General features: G+C 35.2%; 5 protein-coding genes and 1 non-coding gene across 6 annotated transcripts; 5 read left to right on the top strand and 1 right to left on the bottom strand.

Annotated features, from left to right (window-relative positions):
* The first annotated feature begins 2,367 nt into the window (after positions 1-2,367).
* Positions 2,368-5,687, top strand: LOC143627207 (uncharacterized). Its single transcript, XM_077097089.1, has 6 exons — positions 2,368-2,467; positions 3,086-3,152; positions 3,233-3,473; positions 3,598-3,737; positions 5,330-5,387; positions 5,458-5,687. The coding sequence occupies exons 3-6, from the start codon at positions 3,429-3,431 to the stop codon at positions 5,683-5,685; spliced, it is 471 nt and encodes a 156-aa protein (XP_076953204.1). The 5' UTR covers positions 2,368-2,467; positions 3,086-3,152; positions 3,233-3,428; the 3' UTR covers positions 5,686-5,687.
* An 882-nt stretch (positions 5,688-6,569) lies between these two features.
* On the top strand, positions 6,570-6,642 carry TRNAA-CGC (transfer RNA alanine (anticodon CGC)). Its single transcript has one exon. It is a non-coding gene; the product is annotated as a tRNA-Ala (tRNA).
* A 525-nt stretch (positions 6,643-7,167) lies between these two features.
* Positions 7,168-9,888, top strand: LOC143627206 (pentatricopeptide repeat-containing protein At5g66520-like). Its single transcript, XM_077097088.1, has 2 exons — positions 7,168-7,227; positions 7,965-9,888. Exons 1-2 carry the CDS (start codon positions 7,171-7,173, stop codon positions 9,780-9,782), a joined length of 1,875 nt encoding a protein of 624 aa, XP_076953203.1. The 5' UTR covers positions 7,168-7,170; the 3' UTR covers positions 9,783-9,888.
* Positions 9,889-14,282: 4,394 nt separating this feature from the next.
* On the top strand, positions 14,283-17,356 carry LOC143627205 (UDP-glucose 4-epimerase GEPI48-like). The gene is made up of 9 exons (XM_077097087.1): positions 14,283-14,639; positions 15,571-15,620; positions 15,712-15,847; positions 15,947-16,048; positions 16,126-16,353; positions 16,426-16,504; positions 16,594-16,676; positions 16,764-16,855; positions 16,989-17,356. Exons 1-9 carry the CDS (start codon positions 14,451-14,453, stop codon positions 17,068-17,070), a joined length of 1,041 nt encoding a protein of 346 aa, XP_076953202.1. The 5' UTR covers positions 14,283-14,450; the 3' UTR covers positions 17,071-17,356.
* A 2,202-nt stretch (positions 17,357-19,558) lies between these two features.
* Positions 19,559-20,270, top strand: LOC143627204 (photosystem I reaction center subunit II, chloroplastic-like). Its single transcript, XM_077097086.1, has one exon. It carries the CDS (start codon positions 19,593-19,595, stop codon positions 20,190-20,192), a length of 600 nt encoding a protein of 199 aa, XP_076953201.1. The 5' UTR covers positions 19,559-19,592; the 3' UTR covers positions 20,193-20,270.
* A 792-nt stretch (positions 20,271-21,062) lies between these two features.
* Positions 21,063-23,090, bottom strand: LOC143627272 (phosphatidylinositol 4-kinase gamma 4-like). Its single transcript, XM_077097132.1, has 2 exons — positions 21,738-23,090; positions 21,063-21,659 (listed from the first exon to the last, which is right to left on the bottom strand). The coding sequence occupies exons 1-2, from the start codon at positions 22,599-22,601 to the stop codon at positions 21,282-21,284; spliced, it is 1,242 nt and encodes a 413-aa protein (XP_076953247.1). The 5' UTR covers positions 22,602-23,090; the 3' UTR covers positions 21,063-21,281.
* Positions 23,091-26,854: the final 3,764 nt, after the last annotated feature.

Genomic DNA, 26,854 nt, shown 5'->3' with positions numbered 1-26,854 from the left:
ACTAACATTAAACCAGGGGATAAACGAGCTGAGTGTGAATAAACCAGGGGCTCAGTTTATTTCACTTTTCGTTATTAAACCAAGGAAATAACATAATTCATTCTCTGTATTCGCATGTTATCACAATTTACGACGAACATCAAGTTTTTATGTTATGTTTTTATCATAATGTGTCTCCAATTGCTCAAGATCTCTCTTTTCAATCGAGAAACAAAACAAGATCATCTCGCTCCGTTTTTAGTCAAATACCGACTCATGCAATACACATAAGGATGTTTTGATCTTTTTACTCTCATGCGGAGAATACTCATGTAGTTTAATGAAATGATAACACATTAAAGAAAACAAATTTGTAATCTTTACTTTATTAATCTAAAACTAAATAAGAACCAAGTTTCTTGGAATTAAGCCAAAACCGAGTTCCTTGAATCGAACCATAATTAACCAAGCAAGACGATCAGGTTGAATCACATACGAACAAAGTTCAAGCTCGATTTTTCAACTAGATTGATGATTTTGCCGATTCGAGTTTTTAGATTTCGCCCTTCATAACATCACAACCAAATTTAACACCGCCACAAAGACCCGTGTAATTATATATATTACTAAAAATCATGGTTGGTAATGTGGCTGTCATCATTAGTTTAGGTGACACTAGGGGTGCAAACGAGCCGAGCCTGGGCTCGAGCTCGGCTCGTTTACTATTTATTAATTATTTTTTTATATATCTCCTTCTATTATAATATTATGTATAAAATAATATATAGTATTTAGTTATTTTTATTTATTTTTTCATAACTTTTATATATTAATTAATAGTTATTAAATTTATATTTATAAAATTATATAAATGACAGACTCGTTTAGGCTCGCGAGCCGGCTCGAGATCGATAAGTGTAGCTCGGGCTTGTTTATTAAACGAACTTACTTTTGGTCTCAAGCTTGGCTCGATTGAGGTTTTTAATGAGCCGTTCTCAAGTAACTCGCGAACAGCTCGGCTCGTTTGTACCCTTAGGCCATATGTAATGGGGCTACAATTTGGGCGATTTTGGGCGCGAACACCCCCCCCCCCCACCGGCGATTTTTGGGCGAAAAGAGGCGGGGGCGGGGTTCTTTTGTCACCGGGATGGTTCGAATAATAATATTATTATATTATAATGACCGTTGTAAACGGTCAAATGTAAAAAAAAATTAATTAAAACAATATATATATAAACATACACCCTTCTTCTCCATTTCATATCTATTTCATACACAATTTATACCCAAATTCTTCAAGAAATCTAGCAAAATAAATCCTACAAACAACCCAAACCATCCGAAACCCGTGGAACTCACCGCTATCATGACCGAAATCATCAAAATACACAAAAAGTTTGTCGAGGAACTCAACGATACCATGAGAGAAACCAACAAACAACACGAAAAGATTGCCGCTATGATGGAGTTGCGGGAAATGAGTAAAGAATACGAATCCCTCAAAGCGGCCAGGTCACACGAAGATGCCGCATTGTTGCAACGACGACGGGTCGAAAAAATGCGCGAATATTATGAATATTAGTATTTTTTTTAGTTATGTATCTTTTTTTAGTTATGTATCTTTTGTATTTCTTTTTAATTTTAATGCATTTTTATTTAATTATTTAAATAAATTGGTTTTTGTTTGATTAGTTTAATTATAAAAAGAAAATAATAATAAAAGATACTATGGGTTCAATTTGTAGCATCTACACCATTGCACCCTAAAAACAAATTCTTACCCTTTGCTGACTGAGCGCCACGTGTCACAATTCGTTCTCATTTGTAGCCCCCTCCACCACACTACACATAGCCTTAGGTGTCACATTTTAGTGTTGTCACGTTGTCATTTGTTTTCACGTTTTAGTGTTGTCACATTTGTAGCCCCCTCCACTACACTACATATAGCCTTGGGATGAGAGGATTAGGCGTGATTTGATAGATCTAAATCTCTCAGAGGACATTGTTGGAGATATGAATTCTTGGAAAAGTAGGATTAAAATTAAAGATTTTTAGGAAGAAATGAGCACCATAAGGCTTCTATTCATCTTATTTTAGTATGTGTATTATTATTATTATTATTATATTATTACTATTATTGTTTTTATTAGTACTATTATTATTATTATTATTATTATGTCATTTACTTTATACACCTCTTATCCAGTTGGATAGAGGTACGGTATGCCTCATCCTCTCCAAACCATACTTATAGCTTTGATATTGTTGGTGGTAGATATGAGTGATTGTTTCATTGTTTTTTATAAATTATTTTGTATAAGGCTACTAATTTATGTTTTAACTATGGCTGGAACCGACTGAATCATATCATATGAAGGCATCTCGTCGAAAACCCTAAAAATCTTCACTTCGTCGTGTAAGCTCATCGTTAACCGGAATATTAATCGTCAATCACACGCGCCTTCGTCAAGCTTGTCATTCGAATCAGGTAATGATGAATCTGTACGGATCATATACGGTTATGATGAATCTATTTACCAACAGTTATAAGTATAGATATGAATGTTTAATTGTTTATAATGTTGTGGAATGTGTATGACACATGTATACAACTATAGATAGTGAGTGGATCATTTTTTTATTAAGCTTAGGGGTGTAAATGAGTCGAGCTCGGCTCGTTAGTAGTTTTTTAAGTTTGAGCTCGACTTCGGCTAGTTTCGAACTCTATATATAAAGCTTGAGCTCGACTTGCTTATAATTTATTAACTCTTTTACTGATATTTATATCTATTTTCTGTATATTTTAATTATAATTTCTATAAATAACATAAATGCATAATAACATATTATTTATTATTTATATAGATAAATAATAGGTTTGTTTAGGGCTTTAGGCTAGCAGGCATGCTCGAGCTCGACAAGTGAAGCTCGGGTGTGCGCCCGTTTATTAAACAAGTTTATTTTTAAGCTTGACCTTGGGTTCAAGCTCATTTAAGCTTGGCTTGAATCGTATTTCTAACGAGCCGATCTTGAGTAGCTCACAAGCAGCTTGGCTTGTTTTCACCCTTAAGCAGTTAACCTTACATGTTGTGTTGAACTTATGCAGATGGCAGAAAAACCACTTATGAAAGCTGAAGTTGCAATGACAGAGAAGAAAATGGACATGCCATTAGGTACAAATAGCATGCACTTGTCTCAATTTATATTGTATTTTCTTTCTGGTAGCTGATATTGTAACTCTGTTTTCCGCCAGATGATATTATTAAAATGTCTAAGAATGGAACCGGAACTAATAAATCCAACAAGCAAAGAATTCCTGTAAGAAACTGTCTATTCGATGTGCTTAGATATGTCGTATATCTATTGTTACCTGATCCTGTTCAATTGCTTTTTGATTTCATGCAGACAAGAATAAGAGATTTTTAAACAATGTTGTTCAAGATAAATCTATGAAGTTGCGCCGCTTTATGGGCAGTAGGTCATCCATTAGACAGGTGTGATGCATTTAATAACGCGCTGGCGTAGTTTTAGACAAAACACTGCAGTGGTGTACAAATACACATTGTTTTTATTTGTATATTAAGTTTTGAGTTTTGACACTTGTTATCATGATATTAGGGTGTTCTTGGTCAAAGAAGAACCAACTTTCAAGGTAACCAATTCCCTTTGGCGGCTGGGGCTGCTAGAAAGGCTGCAGTTGCTCCTATTCGCAATGGTAATTTCAATCGTAACCTGACAGTGACTTCATTTAGACCAAGGTAAGTTTTGTATTGTGTTATCTTTTATATTTGTTAGCATGTGTTATAATTTTTCTATAAGAGATTTATCATGCGTGTGAATTGTTGTAGGCTAGCTGTGGTTGTTCTACCTAGTCCACGACTTAGCAACGTGCTTTAGCACCAGTCTTGTGCATGAAATCATCATAAGTTAAATAGATTGTCTTGTCTGATTTGAGCTTAAAGTAAGTTCTTTTGAATGATTAAAACCCTTGTGTCCTGGCACTTGGAAAGCTTTCTTGTATATTATGTTGAGAAAATTTCGATGTATGGTTGGGAAGTTAGTCTGCACATTGCACTTTATCTGCATTTTGTTAACATGTATAATGGGATTTCTATTTGGATTAGATTCAAAACATACAACAACAACCATACCAAGTAACATTCCATCAATAGCAGAGCTATTGGTAGAGTCTGGGGAGAGTGAGATATAGGCGAGTCATACAAGGTTGCTTCTAGAAAGACCCTCAACTCCAAAACTCTATGTGGACATAAAAGTATATTAGAAATGTATAAATTTCAGACAGATGTTACACAGTAGAAAACAGAAGGAAACTAAAAGCATAGTATTAGCAGGATACCACTTCCCGAAAATTGTACCAAAAGCATGATAATACACATAAAGGCGATATACAGTATCTCCAAGTCTTAGTTTAAACACGTGTTTTGAGAAAATCAACAGCAGGTTTATGATTAATGGATCTCCGAGTCTTAGTTTAAACCTTTTGTGTGATCCTTGGGTCAATATCTGTAATTCTGAACTTGACTTTTCTTGGCCTAGTGTTTTTTATACCATTGGAAGAGTTCTTTGGAATCATCTTTTTGCTTGCTATGACATTTGGTTTGTAGAGCATGTATCCTTGTCAGGCTAGTATCTGGTATGAGATAGTGTGTTGTGTTGAGTTTGTGCTGAATAGAACATAACGTTGACAGCCGTGTCACATATTCATTTGCTTATGTAATCCAGATTTCCCTAGGAACTCCTGATTATTCTCATAGACAGTTTAAATTCTCTTAAGCACACTTTTGTATGGTTTCCGAAACTAAGATGAAACCATCCATGGAGAGGATTTCAATGATCTTATGAAGGTTTGAGATAGGTGGATTTCAAGTGATATCAACTTATAGAAAGATCCATATGGTGCTACTGTTATACACAATCTAATAAAGTCAATACATTATTGGAGATTGTAGTGTAAGCTGCTCCTCGCACCAAAGTTATAGAGGCTAGTTGGAGATTGTTCATTTGAATACAAGACACGGCCACCATGGACTCACGGAGATTATAGAGTTTTGGATGTGATTGCAACTTGGTTTTTAGTACTTAGGGGTGCCCTGTTCTCTGCTTTGGCTGCAGGTTTAGTGTTCAATCACAAACAAGACTCTGCATGCCTGAAAATTTGCTCTAGCCCTCTTTGCTTTTGGTCTGTTTTGATTTAACTATGTCGTTAAAATGATTAATGGTAGGTTTCGTGTTGCCTCGATTAATGGTCTGTGAAACTTCTGGTTCATGATTTGGATTGATGGTAGCTGCAACGATACTTACAATAAGTAATATCTGTTGTGTTGTGCAGGGTTGTGGCTCGACTAGTTCAAAATAGGGGTTCAAATGGAGGAGGCTTTGCTATCATGGTACTATATTTATACTAATACATTTAGTCAAACATTAACTATTTTATGTGGACTCCGTGAATGTATGCAGAAACAAGAAGAGAAAGTGGTGCCGAAACAGAAGGGTCAGCGTCAGACTTTGGATTCATTACTTGCAAACATGAAGGAGCAAAGGATGAAGGTTTTATCGCAGCAGCAACGACACAACAGCAATGTAGGGAGAAGAAATGGAGCTGGACAACAAAAGCCTAGACCCTCATGGACCAGAATCCCAGAATCAGATATCACAATTAATTTCGAGTTTGCCAATGTAATATAGCTTGTTCTTCCATCTGGGTAAAGCCGCTAATGTATTCCGGATTGATTCATCTTACCAAACATTGTATTCCTTTCATTAGTTTGTTAGTTAAGTTTTTGGCCATCATATATGGTTTGGGTTTTACTTTATCAATAACAGGTAAGGGTCAAATTGGTTGAAGTTGTAGTATTAATACTTTGTGGTAAAAATCCAAGAATCCGGATTGAATTCTCGTGTCATAAGAAAAAAAAAAGAATAGTTTGTAGATTAGTATGAAAAGATGGATTCACTTTGGCCTCTTAAAAATGCACTGTGGTCAGTTTGTTTTGCTTTAATGTTTTTTAGACAATCAGGATGTGTGTATGAACTAATATGAATTAGGAGGTCGTTGCTTTCATCGTAATAGATAAATTACGTGAACAGACTATTGTTTGTTTAACTAATACTGATGAACATGAATGCATGCATTGATTGTTTATTTATGTCCATTTAATGATTGTTAATATACATTTGTTTATTATATATTCATTCAAACTCATATATTACTGATAACAATAATATATCAATCATACTCAATAAAATTCTCATCAATAGCAAAATTATTAGCAAACAATAATATATATATATATATATATTTTAATTCATACCTTTGGTTTAACTCATTTATTTAAAAAAAGAAAATTAATTTGCACTATAGCAATTCTTGTAGCTGTTATTGATTACTTTAGTTGGATACTTTTGGTTGTGTTCGTTTACGTTTGGGAATTCGATTTAAAATAATAATGAACGGACATAAACAAACACAAGCACATTCATTTTCTTAACGAACCAATACGGATTAAAAAGAACGTTGGTTTAAGAAAGTTAATATACTAATTAATCCAGTAGCGTAGAAACAAAGAAAAGGGGATGTAGCTCATATGGTAGAGCGCTCGCTTCGCATGCGAGAGGCACGGGGTTCGATTCCCCGCATCTCCAACTTTTTATTATCGTTTTGATATAAGAGTTAAAATTCAATTACCGTATTATTATTATTATTATTATTATTATTATTATTATTATTTTTTTTTTGTCTTTTAATTTAACGGATAACTTCCCCTTTCATATCTTATCAACTCAGTTGTTGGAGAATATGTTTCTCCGATTCAGTTACTAGTTTTTGCAGTGAATCAATGCCAATCAATGGTGTCTCATGGGAAACAATAAGTTTATCATTACTTCCACATACCACTAAAAATGGTTCCGCAATTACCCTATCTAAAAGGCAAGTTAGTTAGTTATGTCAATCAAATATGAAATGAAGTTCATTTAGTTATCATATGATACTAACTACTTGGTCCTCAAATAATACTTAATTACTGACTGGTATATGTATATGTGAAACATATATATAATTAAACTTACACCATATACAAATTATAGTTTTGATGCAATCTCATTTTAAGAATGAGGATTTAACAACCATTGATCTGTAAGTTTGATTCATTTTATGTATGTAGGTTTGAAATGCCCAATCCCGGACCGGATGCCCTACAGTCTAAAGAAAGTTTTCATCTGCTGAAGGTGCTTCAAATTCCTACTCTACTATCAATATCATATCATTAATCATTCATTGTAATATATTTACCATAATTAAGAGATATGAGTGATGTAAAAAGCCAAGCCCGAGCTTGGCTCATTTCAACCTCTTTTCCCGAAGCTCGTATATTATTTATAGTATATTATATTTACATTTTTAATTATATTTATATATTTCAATTAAAACCTTAACGAACCAAAGCTCGGCTCAAGGTCAAGCTTGGCTCATTTCAAGCTCTTTTTCTGAAGCTCGATCTTGGCTCAGTTATTATTTATAATATAAGTTATATACATTTTAAGTTGTATTTATATATTTTAAGAAGACCCTTAAGTCTTAACGAACCAAAGCTCGGCTCTAGGTCAGCATTGCAGTGTGAAATTAATACATAGAAATCCAAAAGCGTTAAAACTTGAAAATACACTAGGCTCGTTAAGTCTAGACGAGCCTAAACGATCTTCCCTTTCAAGGCTCGAGCTTGGGCTCGATAACTAAACGAGTTTTATATGCGGCCAAGGCTTGATAACTAAACGAGCTTTATTTGAGGCTCAGGCTCGATAAGGTCCGGCTTGTTTCGAGCTTTTTATCGTTCCGATCTCAAGTAGCTTGCAAGCGGCACGGTTCGTTTGCACACATATTTGTAATTAGCCCCATTGTATACCTAAGTATAGTTGGTTAATCAAAGCATATATCCTAAATTTCTAATATTGTTAGCTAAATCCAGCTCCATCAAGGCCTAGAATCATGCTCAACCATGGAGAAACTAAAGCAATATCATTCCCAGCTCATCAAACTCGGGCTGCAAAGTGATAACGATGCGATGGGTCGAGTCATCAAGTTCTGTGCTACCTCAAAAAACGGTCATTTGGGTTATGCGCTCAAGGTGTTCGACAATATACCTCAACCAGACACATTCATTTACAACACCATTTTTAGAGGTTACTTGCAATATCACCTCACTGAAGATTGCATATATTTGTACATACATATGCTGCACGCTTCCGTCACACCTAATAACTTTACATTCCCTTCTGTCATCAAAGCCTGCACTTTTAACATTGATGTTAAACAAGGCCTGCAGATTCATGCTCAGGTTTTGAAATTCGGGTACCAATCGGACGTTTATTCTCAGAACAGTTTGATTCATATGTATGTGAGTTTTGAGAGGTTGGACGAAGCAAGGCGGGTTTTTGACATGATGCCACAACGGTCCGATGTATCATGGACAACTTTAATTAGTGGTTATTCTCAGTTACGTTTCGTTGATGATGCACGCGAACTGTTTAATAAGATGCCTGAGAGAAACCCTGCTTCTTGGAATGCAATGATTGCAACATATGTCCAAAGCAACTGTTTCCATGAAGCGTTTCAACTTTTTGATCAGATGCAACGGTCTGATAAATTTAAGTTAGACAAGTTTGTTGCTGCTAGTATGTTATCAGCTTGTACCGGGCTCGGAGCATTGAAACAAGGCGAGTGGATACATGATAATATCAAGAAAAGCAAGATAGAAATCGACACGAAACTTGCGACATCTGTCATTGATATGTACTGCAAATGCGGGTCCCTCGAAAAGGCGTTTGAAACGTTTAATAAGTTAGAAACTAAAGGTATCTCGACATGGAATTGCATGATTGGTGGATTTGCGATGCACGGAAAGGGGGAGGAGGCGGTTGAAGTTTTCAAGAAAATGGAAACCGAGTCAAACGTTTCTCCAGACTACATCACGTTTGTGAACTTACTGACCGCGTGTGCTCATTCTGGTTTGGTCAAACAAGGTCAACACTATTTCAAACACATGGCCAAAGTTTATAACATTGCACCTAGAATGGAGCATTATGGATGCATGGTGGACCTACTCGGACGAACAGGGATGTTAACCGAAGCGATGAAGGTTATAAACGAGATGCCGATGGACCCAGACGCACGTGTGATGGGTGCACTCGCTGGCGCGTGTAGGATACATGGAGACTTGGACTTAGGAGAAAAAATTGGGAAAAAAGTTATAGAATTGGAACCTTATAATAGCGGGCGATATGTATTATTAGCTAACACATACGCGAAGGCTTGTAAATGGGAAGACGTTGCCAATATTAGAAAGTTAATGAATGACCGAGGCGTGAAGAAAGCGAGTGGGTTTTCTTTAATTGAAACCGATGGGACGGTTAATGAGTTTGTTGCAGGAGGAAGAAGTCATCCTGACTGTGAAATAATACATGCAAAAGTGAAAGAAATGTTGTCGTGTATTCGGTCTGTTGGGTACGCGCCTGAAGGTGAGGGTGTCGGGTATGATATTAGTGACGAAGAGGATATCGAGAAGGCGTTGTTTTACCATAGTGAGAAACTAGCGATTGCGTTTGGTTTGTTGAAAACGAAAGCGGGGGAGACTTTAAGGATTACTAAGAACTTGAGGGTGTGTAAAGACTGTCACGAGGCGAGTAAACTTATTTCTAAGTTTTATAGTCGGGAGATAATCGTTAGAGATAGAAGTCGGTTTCATCATTTTAAAGAAGGTGTGTGTTCGTGTAACGATTACTGGTGAGATGATTTTTTATAAATTGTGAATTTACTGGACGGACTAGTTGAACCGGTATTAGATATCAGATTACATTGTAATTCCTTGTAAAAACATAAAGTATATATGCATTGCATAGAAATTTACTGTAAGACTAGTTGAAATAGTATTGAAAACCGAATGACATATTGACATTATAATTACTTTCACAAAACAAAAGGTATATAACCAGTTAATCAAACCAAAACCGACTTGGAATTGAAATCGGTTATTAACTTGCACCATAGAAGGTTAATTTCAATAAGTCTATAAGGTTAACCAAATTTTAAGTTAACCGGTTACAAAGGTTGGTGTTTTTCCACTCAAACACCAGTTAAAAACCTTAACCAGTTATTGGCAATAATTGGTTTTAACCATTTGTTCAATAACCTGTTACGGTTGATAACCGATATTTTAAAAACTGGTTAACCGGTATTTGCATCTCTACTCTACATCTACACATGACTAATAAGTCCAATACCAATTTTACATCTATACGCTCTATATATGTGTGAAGTAAACCATTGCTGATTGAATTAATGAGATTCATCTTAAATATTGTGTTCATGCATTTTACGGAACAAAGTCACAAACACGTTTCTTTGATTATAAGTTGGATGGTCAATTTCTTAGGAAAGAACAAAAAGCGTTGACTTTGTTTTGTTGTATATAGTTGACTTAGAATCAATCAAATACTAAGATTTAAGTTTGTTACATATCACGAAATTAGGCCACAAAACACACCTTATAAACAAAGTATGGTATTCATTCACCCATTCTTATATTACTCTTCTAATCAAGTAAAATAACAAGTTATGTGTCAAGTTCACATTTATTTCTGCATAACTTTTTCTCATAATCTCCCGATCTCTTGTCTCATTCATTCTAGTTATTCAGGAATCATGGGTCAAAACTATTTTGACAATTAAAATATAAAATAGTAATTTTGTCTATTATAATCTCCCATCTCATTCATCATAGCTATTCATGGGTCCTGGGTCAAACTCATTTTGACAATCGGGTTATAAAATAGTCATGAAATAAAAGACAAAATATTGACCGAAGATCAAACAAGTAGAAATATGAAGTTAAACAAATTAAAAATAACCGAGAACATTTTTTTTTGTAAGGATTGGTTTGTTCCCTTGATATCTAGTTTTTTTCTATAGACACTATATGTTGCATTACCCGGGGTAACTAACAGACGTGGTCTAAAATTGTTAACATTGGATGTCGATGACAATACTTGTGATAAAACAACAAATGCTATACATAAATAGATAAATAACGTATCTTATTTACATTTATTATTTAAAAAATATGTGCCATACACATGTTCAGAAGCTAGTATAATTATAAATTAACCTTTTGTATTTATTATCTCCCGTAATTACATGTATAATTATATTTATTGTGTAATTATAAACTATATTATATTATATAAATCAAATTAACCAAAATTGGAACAAAAGTTATTTTATATATTTTTCTTTTATGTGGAGACTGTATTGAAGCAAACCAAACCGATTCATCGTTTCCAGGTCCTCATTCTACCTCAGTTCGAGCCGAAGATACACCGGTTGAATATGGTTTCCCAACACATGCATGTTATGTTTTATTTGTTAGGTACACAATCATTATTATTGGTATTATTAAATAATATATGTATTCTTTAATGTTATTATACGTATGATCACTCCTGGACTTCACATGGTTGTATGCAAACTTTCCTCACACATAATGAATCAAAAGCTCACTTCAACTTTAATTTCAAATACACTTTAAGCCGTTATCACACTAACTTTATCGTATTTTAACTTTAAAATATATATTGTAAAATAAATAGGTAATAAGAAAATGTTTAGGCTAATTAATAAGTATATGGTTAATCTATTTGTAACATCTCGTTTTTCGTATCACCAACATTGTCCGCTTTGCCCTTAATGGGATGATCCATCCAGGAATGCACGACTTTGTTTTTGGTTGTCTCGGTAGAGACTTCCCAGGAGGTTACCCATCCTAATACTATTTCACATAAGCACGCGTAACTTTGAAGTTCTTTCGTCCACTAGCATTAAGCCCATAATGCGCTGGTGATTTAAGAGGCGTGGGCATTGCTTTTGAACCAAGGATCTCTCATGTCCATGACTAATGTAGGATTTGCCTAAGGTATACAATGGTCATGTTAATCTTCTTTGTAATTTCTCTATCGTTACACTATTATTTGAATTAGATAATCACACTTTATATGAAGTTTTAAACTACGAGTTGTAGATATGCCTTAGCTCTTTTTTCTATAATTTAGAGAGTGGGCAAAATAAAGAACGAGATGCATATGTGTTTTAGCTATTTTCTATATTATTTAGAGATGAGGTACAAAAAAGGGATATGAGGGCTTTTAAATGGAGGATTGATTTACACTACTGAGTAAAAAAATAGGGGTCGGGTCACTCCAGGCCCTCAATAAGCTTCGTTTATGGTCCTGCAGCGTTAAAATCAGTATAATGGTTGACATCCAGTTGTCTCGAGAATACTCGCTCGAGTATTTGGGTTGTTCCAATATCTAATTATTTAGAGATGGATGGCAAAATAAAAATGGATATAAGTGCTTCTAAATAGAGGATTGAAACCATACCACGAAAATATATCCACAAAAATTTGAGATAAACTAATAATCACATACCCGTTATTATAAACTTCTTGTGTCGTAACAATTAATCAAAATCTGATTATTCGAACTTTAAATGAAAATTCAAGTATAAGACCCAACGCTATGGGCGTCCTTTTGGGGTTTTTTTTGGGTGCGGAATACGGCTGTGGGGCGCGGTCCAACCATGGGCGACGAAGTAATGGCCGTTCCAACGGCCGGCGCGGTTGATGAATTGGGTTGGCCCCTCTCAGCAGCTCTCTCCATCCCTCTCTCACACACACATACATACATATGCATATATATGTATAATAGGGGCGCCCTTGAAGCATTAAACCATAGCGGAGCATCTTTGGGTGGGGCTTCGATGCTCTCGGTGCTTACGTGGCGCTGGCATGGCAAGGTGGAAGGGCTTCGAAGCCCCCCCCCCACCCCACCCCACCCAATGGATGGTCTAAAAATATTTCTAGCACTTGTCTTTTCCATTATCAATGGCACAAATATGTCAAAACTTGAGCAAACCATTTAAGTTGATGTTCCCCAAATTTCTTCTTTTCCCCAAACTGGGGTTGCCAAAACTACACTAAAAAACCTACATTTTGACCTCCCTCCATTCTTCCAATCTGTCATCACATGTGTAATTATTTAATGTATAATTAATTATTGTTAAAAATGTATATTAATGAAAAAAATTCTGAACCGGTATTTAAATCACTGACGAATTACAGACCCACTCGATTATCTTCATTCCATTACCCAAACTGAAACCTCTATCTTTTATCACATGTGGGAATTAAATCCAATACCAGTTTTTTAATTGAAATCTTTTGATGACTAACCTCAATTATTTGGACCGAGATCATTAACGTATAATTTAATAAATGTATATATACAAATAATGTTGTTAAAAATGTATAATTAATTATTAATGTATATGTATTGAACAAAATTAATTGCTTTTCAAAAAAAAAGGAAATCAATTAATGTATATATAAAATTATTTAATTTAATGTATATATAGTCAATAAGCTTGTGGTGGAGTTGTAAAAAAGAGACTTGGTGTTCATTAGTTGGATCCTTGAACTGAACAGATTTTATTTCACCGCACGGTCGTGCCTTTGGACAAGTGTTCACGGGCGTTGGCCTTAGGTTAAAGTTTTCCCCATATTGAAAGATGAGAGTATCCTGATGAGGTGAATTTAGCCATTATCTCATTTGAAGAATCCGTTGGCCATTCAAAAAAAATGTGTATGTGTATATAATTAATTGTTGTAAAAAAAAAGAAATGTATATGGCAGCCTTGAGTTCTCCACGGGAAACCCAAGTTTGATTCTCACATATGTCATTTTGAATGGATATTGACAATACAAGATTTGAGCTATGTTTTACAAGGTTGTCAGTTCGAATCTCGAGTGCACACGTGTTTTCGTCCCACCGTGTGTTACGCCAGAGGCAATCGATGATTTGGTTTCCCAGAGGGAAAGACCAAGCCAAACTCTGAAGCCAATGTAAAGCCGGTTAAGACAACATAGTTTGATTAGAGTTGAACAACAATACTCTTCAAATTTAAAGAGTAAAGTGGTCTAAATATAAGTTATAAACAAAATTACCGTATACATATAATTAATATAATTAATTGGTGTTTCAAAAAGAGTATAATTAATTAATGTATGTATAATAAATACACAATTAATTATAATTATTTAAATGTGTATATATAGAACATAACACAACACAATTCTCCCATCTGTCTGTCACAAAATATTATTATTCCCTTCATTCATTCCCAGATCCCTCACATCACATATATAATAATAATAATAATAATAATAATAATAATAATAATAATATTAATATTAATAACTGTACATAACCAACCAACCAACCAAAACCCCCAATTCTTCCTTAATTCTTCTTCTACAGATTCAGTCACCTGCAGTTCAATCCGATTCCGATTTCACAGCGCAACATTTGTTGCTCAATTCAATTGATTATTAATTATTATCACAATGTCGCCATCGCATTGCGTGTTGGTTACCGGTGGTGCCGGTTACATCGGCAGTCACACCGTCTTACAGCTCTTATTAACCGGTTACAAGACGGTTGTCATTGACAATTTTGATAATTCTTGTCAAATAGCTCTCAATCGAGTTCAGGAACTTGCTGGTGATCGTGCTGTTAACCTCATTTTTCATCAGGTTAGTGCTTTTGTTACAATTTGTTTGGTTAATTTGTGGAATTAGGGTTAGGGTTTGTGGAATTGGGGGTTTTTGGTGGGTTTTGAATTGGGTTATGGCTTAATTTGGGTGATTTGGAATTGGATTAGTTGATTTAGACATTGATCTCAATTATGCCTAAATTGTTATGTTTGTTGATGTGGACCTGTATGCTTAAATTTTGAAAGTTGATTTGATATAAAGAATATATTTTTAATTTGTTTTATTATTATTGTTATTGCTAATTTTCAATTAATTGCTGTTTTGAGCAATTAGGGTTAGGTTTAATTGTATAATTTGTGAAATTAGGGATTTTTATTTGTTGAATTGATTTAATGCTTAATTTGAGTAATATGAAATTGGATTAGTTGATTTAGACATTAATCTCAATTATGCCTTAATTATCATGTTAATTGATGTGGACATGTATGCTTCATTTTGGAGAGTTGATTGTGGAAAAGAATATATTTTAATTTGTTTTTAATTTGTTGTTGAATTTTGATGGGTTTTTAATTGATTTGATGGTTGATCTGAGTAATTTGAAATTGGGTTAGTTGATTTTGACATTAATTACAATTATGCCTTAATTATGATGTTCAATTTAGTTTTGTTTTTGAGCAATTAGGGTTTGATTTTGCGAAATTTTGTTAGTTGAAGTTGTTAAATTTTGATGAGTTTTTTTAATGATTTAATGCTTAATTTTGAGCATTTTGAAATTGGGTCAGTTGATTTAGACATTAGTCTCATTTTTGATTAAATTGATGATTTGATGTGGACCTTTATTATGGCTTTATCCTTCAGTTTGAAAAGTTGACTGAGGAAAAGAAAATATTTTTAATTTGTTATTATTATTATTATTATTTATCTATTTATGAGTTAATAGTTGTGTTTTATTTATTTTGATTCACTGCAGATTGATATTAGGGACAGGTCAGAGTTAAAGAAGCTTTTTGCCTCTACAAAGTAAAAAAGCCTTATTTACTGATGGTTTATAAGTTATAATTTATAAACAACTTGGAATCTTTATTGATTTTGATTGTTAATTGTTACTTAGGTTTGATGCTGTTATACATTTTGCTGGTTTGAAGGCGGTCGGTGAAAGTGTGCAGAAGCCGTTAATGTATTATGACAACAATGTTGTTGGCACTTTAACTCTGTTGGAAGTTATGGAAACTCACGGATGCAAAAAAGTATAAAATTTGTTATTTTTTTGCTTCACTTTGTACATATTATGTTAATATATAGTTTGTAAATGTGACATGTTTTTCTTCGAATTTTAAACGTTGCAGATCGTGTTTTCATCATCAGCTACTGTTTATGGTTGGCCTAAGGTGTTACCTTGCACAGAAGATTTCCCGTTATCTGCAGCCAGCCCATACGGACGAACCAAGGTACCAAACATTTCAAATTTTATCATTATTCTAGGAATTTGATGTGTTTAACGTATACACGTTTAATTGAAATTCAGCTGATGGTTGAGGACATTTTTCGTGACATTTATGCTTCGGATTCTGGATGGAAAATGATAATGTTAAGGTATTTCAACCCAGTTGGGGCCCACCCGAGTGGGTATATTGGTGAGGATCCTTTGGGGTCTCCGAACAATCTTATGCCTTTCATTCAGCAAGTGGCTGTTGGTAGGTTACCTGCACTTAAAGTATTTGGAACTGATTACTCAACCAAAGATGGAACAGGGGTATGTTTTTGCTGCCCATATTACATTTTCGTCGCACTTAATGTGGAGTTTAATGTAATATCTTCTATTCAGGTGCGTGATTACATCCATGTTTCAGATCTAGCTACTGGACATTTGGCTGCTTTGAGAAAGCTCTCGGATCCTGAAACAGGTAGGTTTTTTTCTGTTATAGTTGGAATAAAATAGGATTATGTTTTATTCTACGGGTTTATAAAATATAAATGTTATTATTATTTATAGGTTGTGAGGCTTACAATTTGGGAACCGGTAAAGGAACATCTGTTTTGGAGATGGTTGCAGCATTTGAAAAGGTTTCGGGAAAGGTATACTAAATTTCTTTAAAAAAATCACTTTTTTTATTATGTTTTCTAAATTATGCAACTTTTACACCTGTTTTTTATTTGCTGTAGAAAATTCCTCTAGTAATATCTGGAAGACGACCCGGTGATGCTGAGGTGGTATATGCTTCGACAGCCAAAGCAGAGCGTGAGTTAAACTGGAAGTAAGTATTCTTTTTCTGTTTTTGCAAAAGTTATTTATTTATAAAAGATAAATAAATATAATATAATATGTATGTATGTATATATATATATATATATATAAATACTAATATTTTGATTTGATGATGAGTGTAGGGCGGAGAATGGGATAGAGGAGATGTGCAGGGACCAGTGGAACTGGGCTAGTAAGAACCCGTACGGTTATCAGAGCAAATAAACAGGTGCACAAAAGGCGGTTGTGGAGTTTTTTAAAGTCAAAGTGAAATCTTCGAAGTAGTGAGTAGAAGGTTAGATAGGGTAATTATTACCATAAGCTAAACAATAAGCATTTGATAGATAGTCATATTCTTTTTCCAATTATTTAAGTGTTGAGGGGTACCCTTTTACTTTTTACATATAGTTCACTTTGTTCTTGTATATCACAATTTAGTGAGAGATATGGTGGTATGCAGCTATTGAAGAGGCATATGTCATATACATTTGGGAATTATTCTATTTATATATTTCTCTCTTTTGTGAAATCCCATGTTTTGTGTGGGTTATGTTTGGTCGTAGAGCGAGATTAGGCAAGCATTTAGAATCGTTTAATTTCTTATTAGCCAAGTATTTAACCTTTTTAACACCCGTTACACATAGTCTCTAAAAGGATGCAAGTTTCAACTATCATAATCTTCTCTATATTCCATACACCTGGCAATAGATGAAGGAAGATATGAAGCTAGATCAAATACCACATTCTCATTGGCTACCACAAAATCTTATTATCCAATGTCACCACTAGACGTGCACAAAAAAACCGGTTCCGGAACCTAACCGGTGGAACCGAACCGGAACCGGTTCCAGTTCCAACCCGGTTGGAACAATACCCGGTTTGGGTATTTTTGTACCCGAAAATCGTACCCGGTTCTAATATTTATATGTCAGTACCGGTTCCAAACCGGTTCCTACCCGGTTCTTAATTGGAACCGGTTTGGTTCGTACCCGGAATAACCGGTTCCGACGGGTTTTTTTGAAGGGTCAAACAAAAGTCAAACTAGCCGTTGGAACCGGTTCCAACGGTAATATAGCCGTTGGAACCGGTTTTTTTAGACACCAACTAGCCGTTGGAACCGGTTCCAACGGTAATATAGCCGTTGGAACCGGTTTTTAAGACAATATATCCGTTGGAACCGGTTCCAACGGTAATATAGCCGTTGGAACCGGTTTTTGGGCCAAACCTATATATAAGTTGTTTCCATTACTTGTTTCACCACCAAACTCAAAAACAAATTACGATACTACTCCTTTAGCAAACCCGTTCCTTTACCCGACCATCCAACTAAATATTATTATGGCACCCATCAAAAAAACTAACAACAAGGCTAAGAAGAGTGTTTTTGTTGCCCCCGTTCCTGTTACGGAGGACCCAAGGGTTGTTACGGTAGTTAACCATAACCGCAACCAAGACGTATGGAAGAATTGGGATTTGATTGTGGATGACGAAGGTTATCAAAAGGCTCGTTGCAAACTATGTGGTTCAATATTAAAGCACGATTCCAACTCTACTTTGAGAAAGCACATCGAGAAGCCATATTGCAAGGCGTTGAAAGGGATTGGCGCGACCGATCAAATTGACTTGGGTAAAGATGGTACACTATTTCGTTACAACACGACTCAAGTTCAAGATAGAATGGCAAAGTTCGTTATTCAACGAGGTTTGCCGTTTAACCACTTTGATGACCCGGAGTTGACGTCGTTGATTCGCGAAACTCTACAACCGAGATACACACATGTAAGTCGTACTACCTTAAGACGTCATTGTATCAGGTTGTGGGAGTGTGCTAAAAAAGAGTTAATCGAGTCTTTTCATTCTTTAGAAGCCATGGTTAGTTTAACTACCGATGTTTGGTCGGCACCACACGGGTTGCCCGAATCATACATATGTGTCACCTCTCATTGGGTTGATCCGGTGACATGGCAATTGATGAAACGCACCATCGCTTTTGAAAACTTCCCGTTCCCACATACCGCCGAAAAATTGTTTGAATTACTTGATGAAGTTATAACGACTTACAACTTGAGAAATAAAATATTTTCGATTTCGTTTGACAACGCTTCAAACAATACTAAGGCGGCTGAAAAATTTATCATTAAATATTCACCACCTTGTTTCGGGGATTTTTTTCATGTCCGATGTGTTGCACATATCATCAACTTGGTTGTCCAAATAGGTCTTGACAATGAACACATTTGTGATGATTTAAAATACTTTAGACTTATGTTACAAGATGTCTTCAAAAGTGGTAAAAGAAAACATCTTGAATATAAGAAGACATCTTGTAATTATTTGTTTTGGTAAACTTATTTGTAACTTGTTCAACTAATATTTAGTTTTGATTTGTTTTATTATAATTACTTTTGTTACTCATGATTTCAACGGCTATAATGTTTAAATTTCAAAAAAAACCGGTGGAACCGGTTTTTACTTAAAAACCGGTTCCGGTTCCAACCTACCCGGTTCCTAAAAGTTTGCATTTCTGGGCATCGGTTCGGGTCGGGAACCGAACCGGTTCCTGACTGGAACCGGTTTCATTTTCTACCCGGTGTGAAAAAAACTGGTTCCGAACCGGTTCGGGTTTTCAAGGTGAACCCGATTTGTGCACCTCTAGTCACCACCCAACCCCACCTTATCCCAACATACACCAAAAACCTTAAAACCACCACCACCATCATCACCATTCACAACCACACTTCACCAATATGGCCATGGCTACACAAGCATCCCTCTTGACACCGCCAACAATCTCCAACCAAAGAAAACAACCCTCACCACTCACCACCATCAAACCCCTCAAAGTCAAACCCACCCCACGGTTGACCACCATCAAAGCCACGGCAGAAGAGGCCGTCACCAAAGAAGCTCCGGTGGGCTTCACCCCACCGGAACTCGACCCAAACACCCCCTCCCCCATCTTCGCCGGCAGCACCGGCGGCTTACTCCGTAAAGCCCAAGTCGAAGAATTCTACGTCATCACATGGGACTCCCCGAAAGAACAAATATTCGAAATGCCAACTGGCGGTGCCGCCATTATGAGACAAGGACCAAACTTGCTAAAACTAGCAAGAAAAGAACAGTGTTTGGCTTTGGGGACAAGGTTGAGGTCTAAGTACAAGATTAAGTATCAGTTTTATCGGGTGTTTCCGAACGGGGAGGTGCAGTATTTGCACCCGAAAGACGGGGTGTACCCAGAGAAGGTTAATCCGGGTAGACAAGGGGTGGGACAGAATATGAGGTCCATTGGGAAGAATGTTAGTCCCATTGAGGTTAAGTTTACTGGAAAACAACCTTATGATATATGATTATGGAATGATGGTTTTGAGATATGTTTGTGATTATGTGATTTTCAACTCGATTAACAAGCAGTTTTATGTTTTTTATATTGGATTTACTTGCTATGTTTGATGGTTATGACTTATGATTACAAACAAAATTACAAAATGACTTATAGACAACTTAAGTAAATAAGTTACAACTAAAAAGTGCTTTTAAGTTTCCTTCAATCAAAAGTGAGCCGAGAAATACATATCTAAACGAGCCAAGCTCGATCCCCTTTTAATTTAAAATGAGTCGAGCTCAAGTCTAAACAAGCTTGCGCATGACTATGCTCGTTCACAACACTAGCCGGGATCAAGTCTAGATGATGCCTGGCTCGACAAGGCTTGCAAAGATTAGTTGTTTTTTGGAATATAGTAGTAATAATTGAAAAAAATAAGTACACTTAATCAATTGTTTGAAAAAAAACTAACCCTCGTTAGTAAAAAGGACGAACCGTGCAACGTTTTCTGAACATAAAGGATCTTTTCTGTCATTAAGTTTGCTAAAGGACATCTATTGAAAAACCGTGCAAACGTAAAGGAAGTCTTTTGCCATTTTGTCAAATAAATAAGTTACAAAAGAATTATATTTTCATAAAAATAATATGATTAATTAATTAATAAACTTTAAAAGTGATAAAAGGAAAAAAAGGAGAAAGTGAATAAAAGAAAAGAGAAAAATAAAAGGAAAATGTCAGTTAGTAGAAAGAAGGACAAGAAATGTGACAACATATGAACTTTAAGCGTGTTTTTTTGTATTTACTGAACTTAGATGTTACAACCTGCAAGTTGTATCTCATAGACAAAAGACAGAAACTTAATTCATCCAAACTTGAGTCTGAAGCTTTCTCTCTTAAACACTATGATAATGATTCATAACAATAACATTGTTAGTGGGTACAATGCATTTAACTACAGAAGCCAAATTCAGCAAGGAGATCTAAAAAACACCATTGCTGATCACACTTTTATTAGTATTGCTCTTAATAAGCAAACACTTCACAATAAAACTAGAAGCCACACATCACACCATCCAAAACAAATCAATAACATATACACATGACACACGTACACCTAAACACGCATATTCTCGAGTTCGTAATCCATGATTTCAGACACAGTTTCAAGAAACGAACCCTTGTTCATTCCCTTTAGCATGGACTCATGAGCTTTCTTAACCATCTTCTCAATCATGGATTCTTCGTTAACCTTCACTCTGCACATGATTTGACCGATGGCAAAAGGCGAGAGCCCTTTTGATGCACCTTTTTTCAAAAGCATGGTGGAAATGCGAAATGTGTGCGCGCACTCTCGCGATAGGTCCCACCCGTGTGACCTCAAAAGTGCTATGTCTTCCTCTGCATCCAATGAGTTTATGTAGTCGATAACTTGTTTTGAGTACGGTTCACACGCTTGTGGCCAATACAACCAATCAAATGTGCAGTCTTTAAACTATAAAAAGAAAAAAACCAAGAAATCATATTATTATCAAAATTAAGGACCGAAAAATATATAGTTTTGAGTTCTTACATTCTCGGGCAAGCAGTATCCATGGTCAATAGGGGTCAACACAATCCGACCCTCTTCTCGGTTCATCAAAATATTCCCCGCGTGCCTATCAGCATTCGCGGTTCTTATATCCAAAACCGTGATCTTATGCACCTCTTCAACCGGAAAGTCCCTCGGCCCCATATCTTCACAACTTCCACAGTTTTTCACAAACATTTGTAAAGATCCAACTTTTACATTCTCGGGCCCACCAACGTACCCTAACGGATGATTAAACTCCGGGCTCAAACACTTGACCATGACCGTCGGTGGCACACCCGCAAAACCCATTTCACGGTTCGTTGACCGGGGTCCGGTCAACGGATGGTCCAAGATATAGGCTGCAACTTCTCTCAAAGCACCACCTACTTTAGTCCCTCTCTTTAACCCTTCACCGGTTTCTGACACCGGAAGCCCGTTAGGGTTATTAACCGCCATCGGTTCTTCATCTACGGGTTTAAAAACAGCAACAGTCTCGTTACCTACCGCGTGTCGCATAAAATACGCGCCTCCTGTGCCTTCGGTCGATCTAACCGGCTTTTTCCCAAATTTCAAACCTCTAGATGCCGAATTTAACATACTCCATATCACATTAGGGATTTTCAAATAAGGGTTTACAATAACAGGCTGCAACAAGTAACCAAGATTCTGTATCTTTTGTTTCTTGACTAGAAACCCTTTACATGTTTGAACCTTTAACTCGACCGATGCAACCGAATCGGACTCCAAAATACACATGGGAATCACTGAACCGGAAACAGTTAGGTATATGACAATGGGTTTGTGAACATTATGAGCAAAACCCATATGAATCGGACCCAAACCCACATCAACAACAGCTGACATTGTTTCAGTTTGACTCACAAAAAGTCAAACTTTTTATCACCTCTTCACTCTCTTCTTCTTTAATTACAATATTTCACACATTTCAATCAAATTGAAGATTATGAATACACAAATCTTCAAATTACTTACAAGATCAATAGAAACAAAACCCTAATTGGATCGTATCAAAAGGGCATTTTCGTCAACTGGCTCCAAAATGCAATTCATTTCTGGGTTGGGTAGATTGTTACCCGAATTGAAAGAATCTAAAGCCAATTTAAAGAAATTGATGAATTTGGTATGATCTGGTGATGTGAATCGGTTTTTAGGGTTTGTTTCAGATGGACTCCAAAACGCAATTCATTTCTGGGTTGAGTAGATTGTTACCTGAATTGAAAGAATGTAAAGCCAATTTGAAGAGATTGATGAATTGGGTATGATTTTGTTGATGTGAATTGGCTTCAGATGGATTTATGATTCCGGGATAGCGAGAGAAGGAAAATATAGCCGTTGGGGTGTGGGTACTTTTTTTTTTTCGAATGTTAAAGCTTGCCTCCTACTATTTACAGTAAACCGCCATTGCCAGGGATCGAACCCTGGACCTCTCACCCAAAGGCCTAAGCCTTTACCATCCCACCAAAGTGGAGATGGCGTTGGGGTGTGGGTACTGTCTTGACCTGAAACACCAACGGGTCTTTCGAGCGGTCTCGTCTTTTTATGTGTTGTAGCTTTTGTTTAATAATACATGCACATTTGAATAAAGTAAACACTCATGAGTGCTTTATGTGCATTGCACTTGTCAAATACTTGATTATGCATGTAAGAAAGCAAAAGCATACGAAACTTGAACACCGGCGTAGATATTCGGTAATTCGGGCATTATTTGCGACTTATATTGCTCGTATAGCATGACAACCGAGCATGGTAAAATTAATAAACTTACACTTATATCATTTTTTCAGTGTAATCTTATATTCTAATTTTACAATCAGTCAACAACTTTTGATAGAATCTTATAAACTATCACACAAATCTTTCACGCTTTTATGTAATAATGATGGAAAGTAGTACTATACGAGTCGTATAGGCTATGAGACTCGTATAGCGTTAATAACATACAAAAAAGACATGTTTAACTACAAACTGGCAAGTCGAACATTGTCGTGCAGGTAATGTCTATATGGGCCATATAGACTTATACGATTCGTATAGGTCTTATGTAGTTCTAGTTTCTATTCCAAATGTCAAAGGCTTGTCCGAGTCATATAGCCTACAAAAAGTTGCGACTCTGATGTCTCCATACATGTATCAGGCACGCATTATGTATATAGTTTGTGTAGGCCTATGTGAGTTGTATAGGTCTGTATGGACACCATAGGGGTGGTGTTTGTATATAACATCTCAAGTAAAATGTATACATGTATTGTATTTTGTATTTCTTAAGTAAAATCATTTTTTACTAACTTAGTAAGAAGACTTGAGTTCTTTGATGGAGACTCAAGTTCGATCCTCACTTGTGTCAATTTTGGTGGATTATAGTAATGAACGATTTGAGCTAGGCCTTGCGTCAGTTCAATTTCCGAGCCCACCTGGGTTTTCATCCCACCGCGTGTTACGCCAGAGAGTTCACTCTTGTAGCGGCACAACGACTGTCAAGTGTCAGCCGACGATATGGTTTACCGAGGAACGCCCAAGCCAAACTTTGAAGCAAACGTGAGTCTGGTTAAGACAAAATATTTTGGTTAGAGTGGGACAACATGACTCTTTAATATGGGGAGTGTAGTGGCCTAAACATCAAAAGAAAGTCGTCGTTATAAAAAAATACTATAAATTTTGTTTCATCTTTCACATCACATTCTTCATCTTATTTCTATGTTATTTTTTATATTATTTATTTATACTTATATGCTTCGAGCACAAACTGAAATGCTTAGGATAATCGTCAATATGTTTGATACCATATTTAAATTTTAGGGACGTGAATACTGAATCTCTATAATTTGAAGCTAGAGATACCAATTCAGATAAAGAAGTATTAGAGCATTCTCATTTCATCAATTATTTTTTATCCTATAATTTAACTAAAATTCATACTTTTTAAAATTCAGTACTCATTTTAAAAAATCTCTCACAGCCCATCCATCATCTTTATCCTTATCTTACTCACAAATAATTATTTTATTATATATCTCATTTTTTATACACTCACAATGATGAATAGTAACTTTTTATAAATAAAGAGTTGGTGTATCAATTTTCATAATTTAGGGTTGGGGTAAACAAATGGTGGATCGAATGGAGTTAGTTTTTAGCACAATTTTTTTAAATTTAAAGATCGGGGAGAAGATAATGGATGTGATGATAATGCTCTTACTAACGACATTTCTTAAATTTGGAGATATAGATCATTGAATTTGAATATGTGATTTTCAAATTGAACTGAGAATTGACATGAATATTCGAATCCATATTTTATAATTTAATTTTGTTTATTGATATGTTCTTATATTTGAATTTTGTTCTATAAATTTCAAGATGGACTAACCTGAAATCCTATCGTTTTACTTGTGTAGCATTGATAAGTTTTTTTTGTTTTTTTGTTTTTTTTTTTTTGCATTAAATCGTTTTGTTAATTGATTTAATTATCATCTATATCCAATGCATTATTGTCACATGCACTAAAATTAATCTTTTGACGTTGTTATGCATTCTAAATATTTAGATTCCTTGGTCTCGTTGTCACATTCGTGTTCACGATATAACCAATTCATGGTTCATAATACAAAATGTTTAATTCTTGTTTATTTAGAAAAATCAATGTAACAATTATGAACTAGTAGCACATAACCTCCGGTCACATGATGGATGATACTAGTATCATGTGGCCGGAGGTCCAGAGCTATTCATTGTGTATTCGCTTCATAGTTTTATTCGGGGTCTTTCTCTTTCTTGTTCATTTGAAAAAGTATAGTTCTCAAGAGTGTTTAAGTTTAAACATTGATCATGAAAAAGGTTTTTGATTATGTGGAAATTAACTAGTAAGCCTTCATATAATAACCGGATATAAAAGTAAATAATATTCACAATTTAGTTTTTTCTTAATAATTAAACATAGATTAATGAGATAACCATGACAAGAACTCCTAACTAAGATTTCAAATTTCAAATACAGATTATGCTCTCTAAAGTTGTCAAACCCATATAATTTAGGGTAAATTTTAAGAAAACCATCAAAATCACCTCTCCAATTTATTCTCTATTATATGGATGAGTTATATGACAACTAAAGTAAATCCCTAAATTTAGGTACTCATTTTTGATATATATCATATGTCTCCCAATCACCATTTACTATATAATAAGACAAAACAGAAAAAAATAATAAAGAATTAATTTATGGACATGAATAGGGAATATAGGGAATAGAATTTGGAAGAATTTTGAAAAATGATAGATAAATTTATGGAATGATGTTTTTTAGCTAAATTGTAGGAAAAAATATATGGAATGGGATGTGAATGCTCTAAGAAGAAACTTATGAATATCCATTATATTTATTTATATTGTTTTTCAAATGCCTTTTTTCCTAGAAATTCATCCGATAATATCTTTTTTATTATAATACTAAAACCAGGGGAATATATAGTTTTACATTATTTGTAATTCAAATTTTTGCATTATCTTCGGTATTTCCTGGTCAACATACTTCTTAAATACCTCATTCGACAAAATTTGTTGTTAAGATCGGTTTTCATTCCCATAAGATACAGTATGTTTCACCCATCACTAGCATTGTTTGGTCCTTTTTACTAATTGATATTATAAAAATTGTTACCTCCAGTCACGTGACTGATAATATTGGCATCAATGAGTTCTTTATCAAGCTTTTGATCTCGAGTCCTGCCACAACTACCTATCTATGAAGCTTGATAAATAACACATTGACGCTAATATTATCATATGCGATGCTTATGTTGGCTCCGTGGAGAAGACATCCTATATTTTGTCGGTCCACGGCTAGACTTTGAAGAATCATATTTGATGATTATGATCCAAACGAGTCACCGACTGGTATCGATATGGTGTGTACACAATTGTGCAATTGTGCTTGTATTGGTAGTTGTCATTAAAGATTACAAGAGACGGGTTATTAATTAAAATTCACATTTGCATCACACTACATATAACATAAGTCAGTTACATTGTGATCTAATATCCCCTCACAAGTTAAGGGAAAGAAGGACATGTGCTTGGACCGCAAGAACATGTTCAAT

Source organism: Bidens hawaiensis, unplaced genomic scaffold (genome assembly GCF_021521415.1).
Source record: "Bidens hawaiensis isolate Kalapana, Puna unplaced genomic scaffold, B.hawaiensis_p1.1 tig00004618_1, whole genome shotgun sequence".
NCBI lineage: Eukaryota > Viridiplantae > Streptophyta > Magnoliopsida > Asterales > Asteraceae > Bidens > Bidens hawaiensis.
This window is presented reverse-complemented; position numbering and strand designations above follow the sequence as displayed.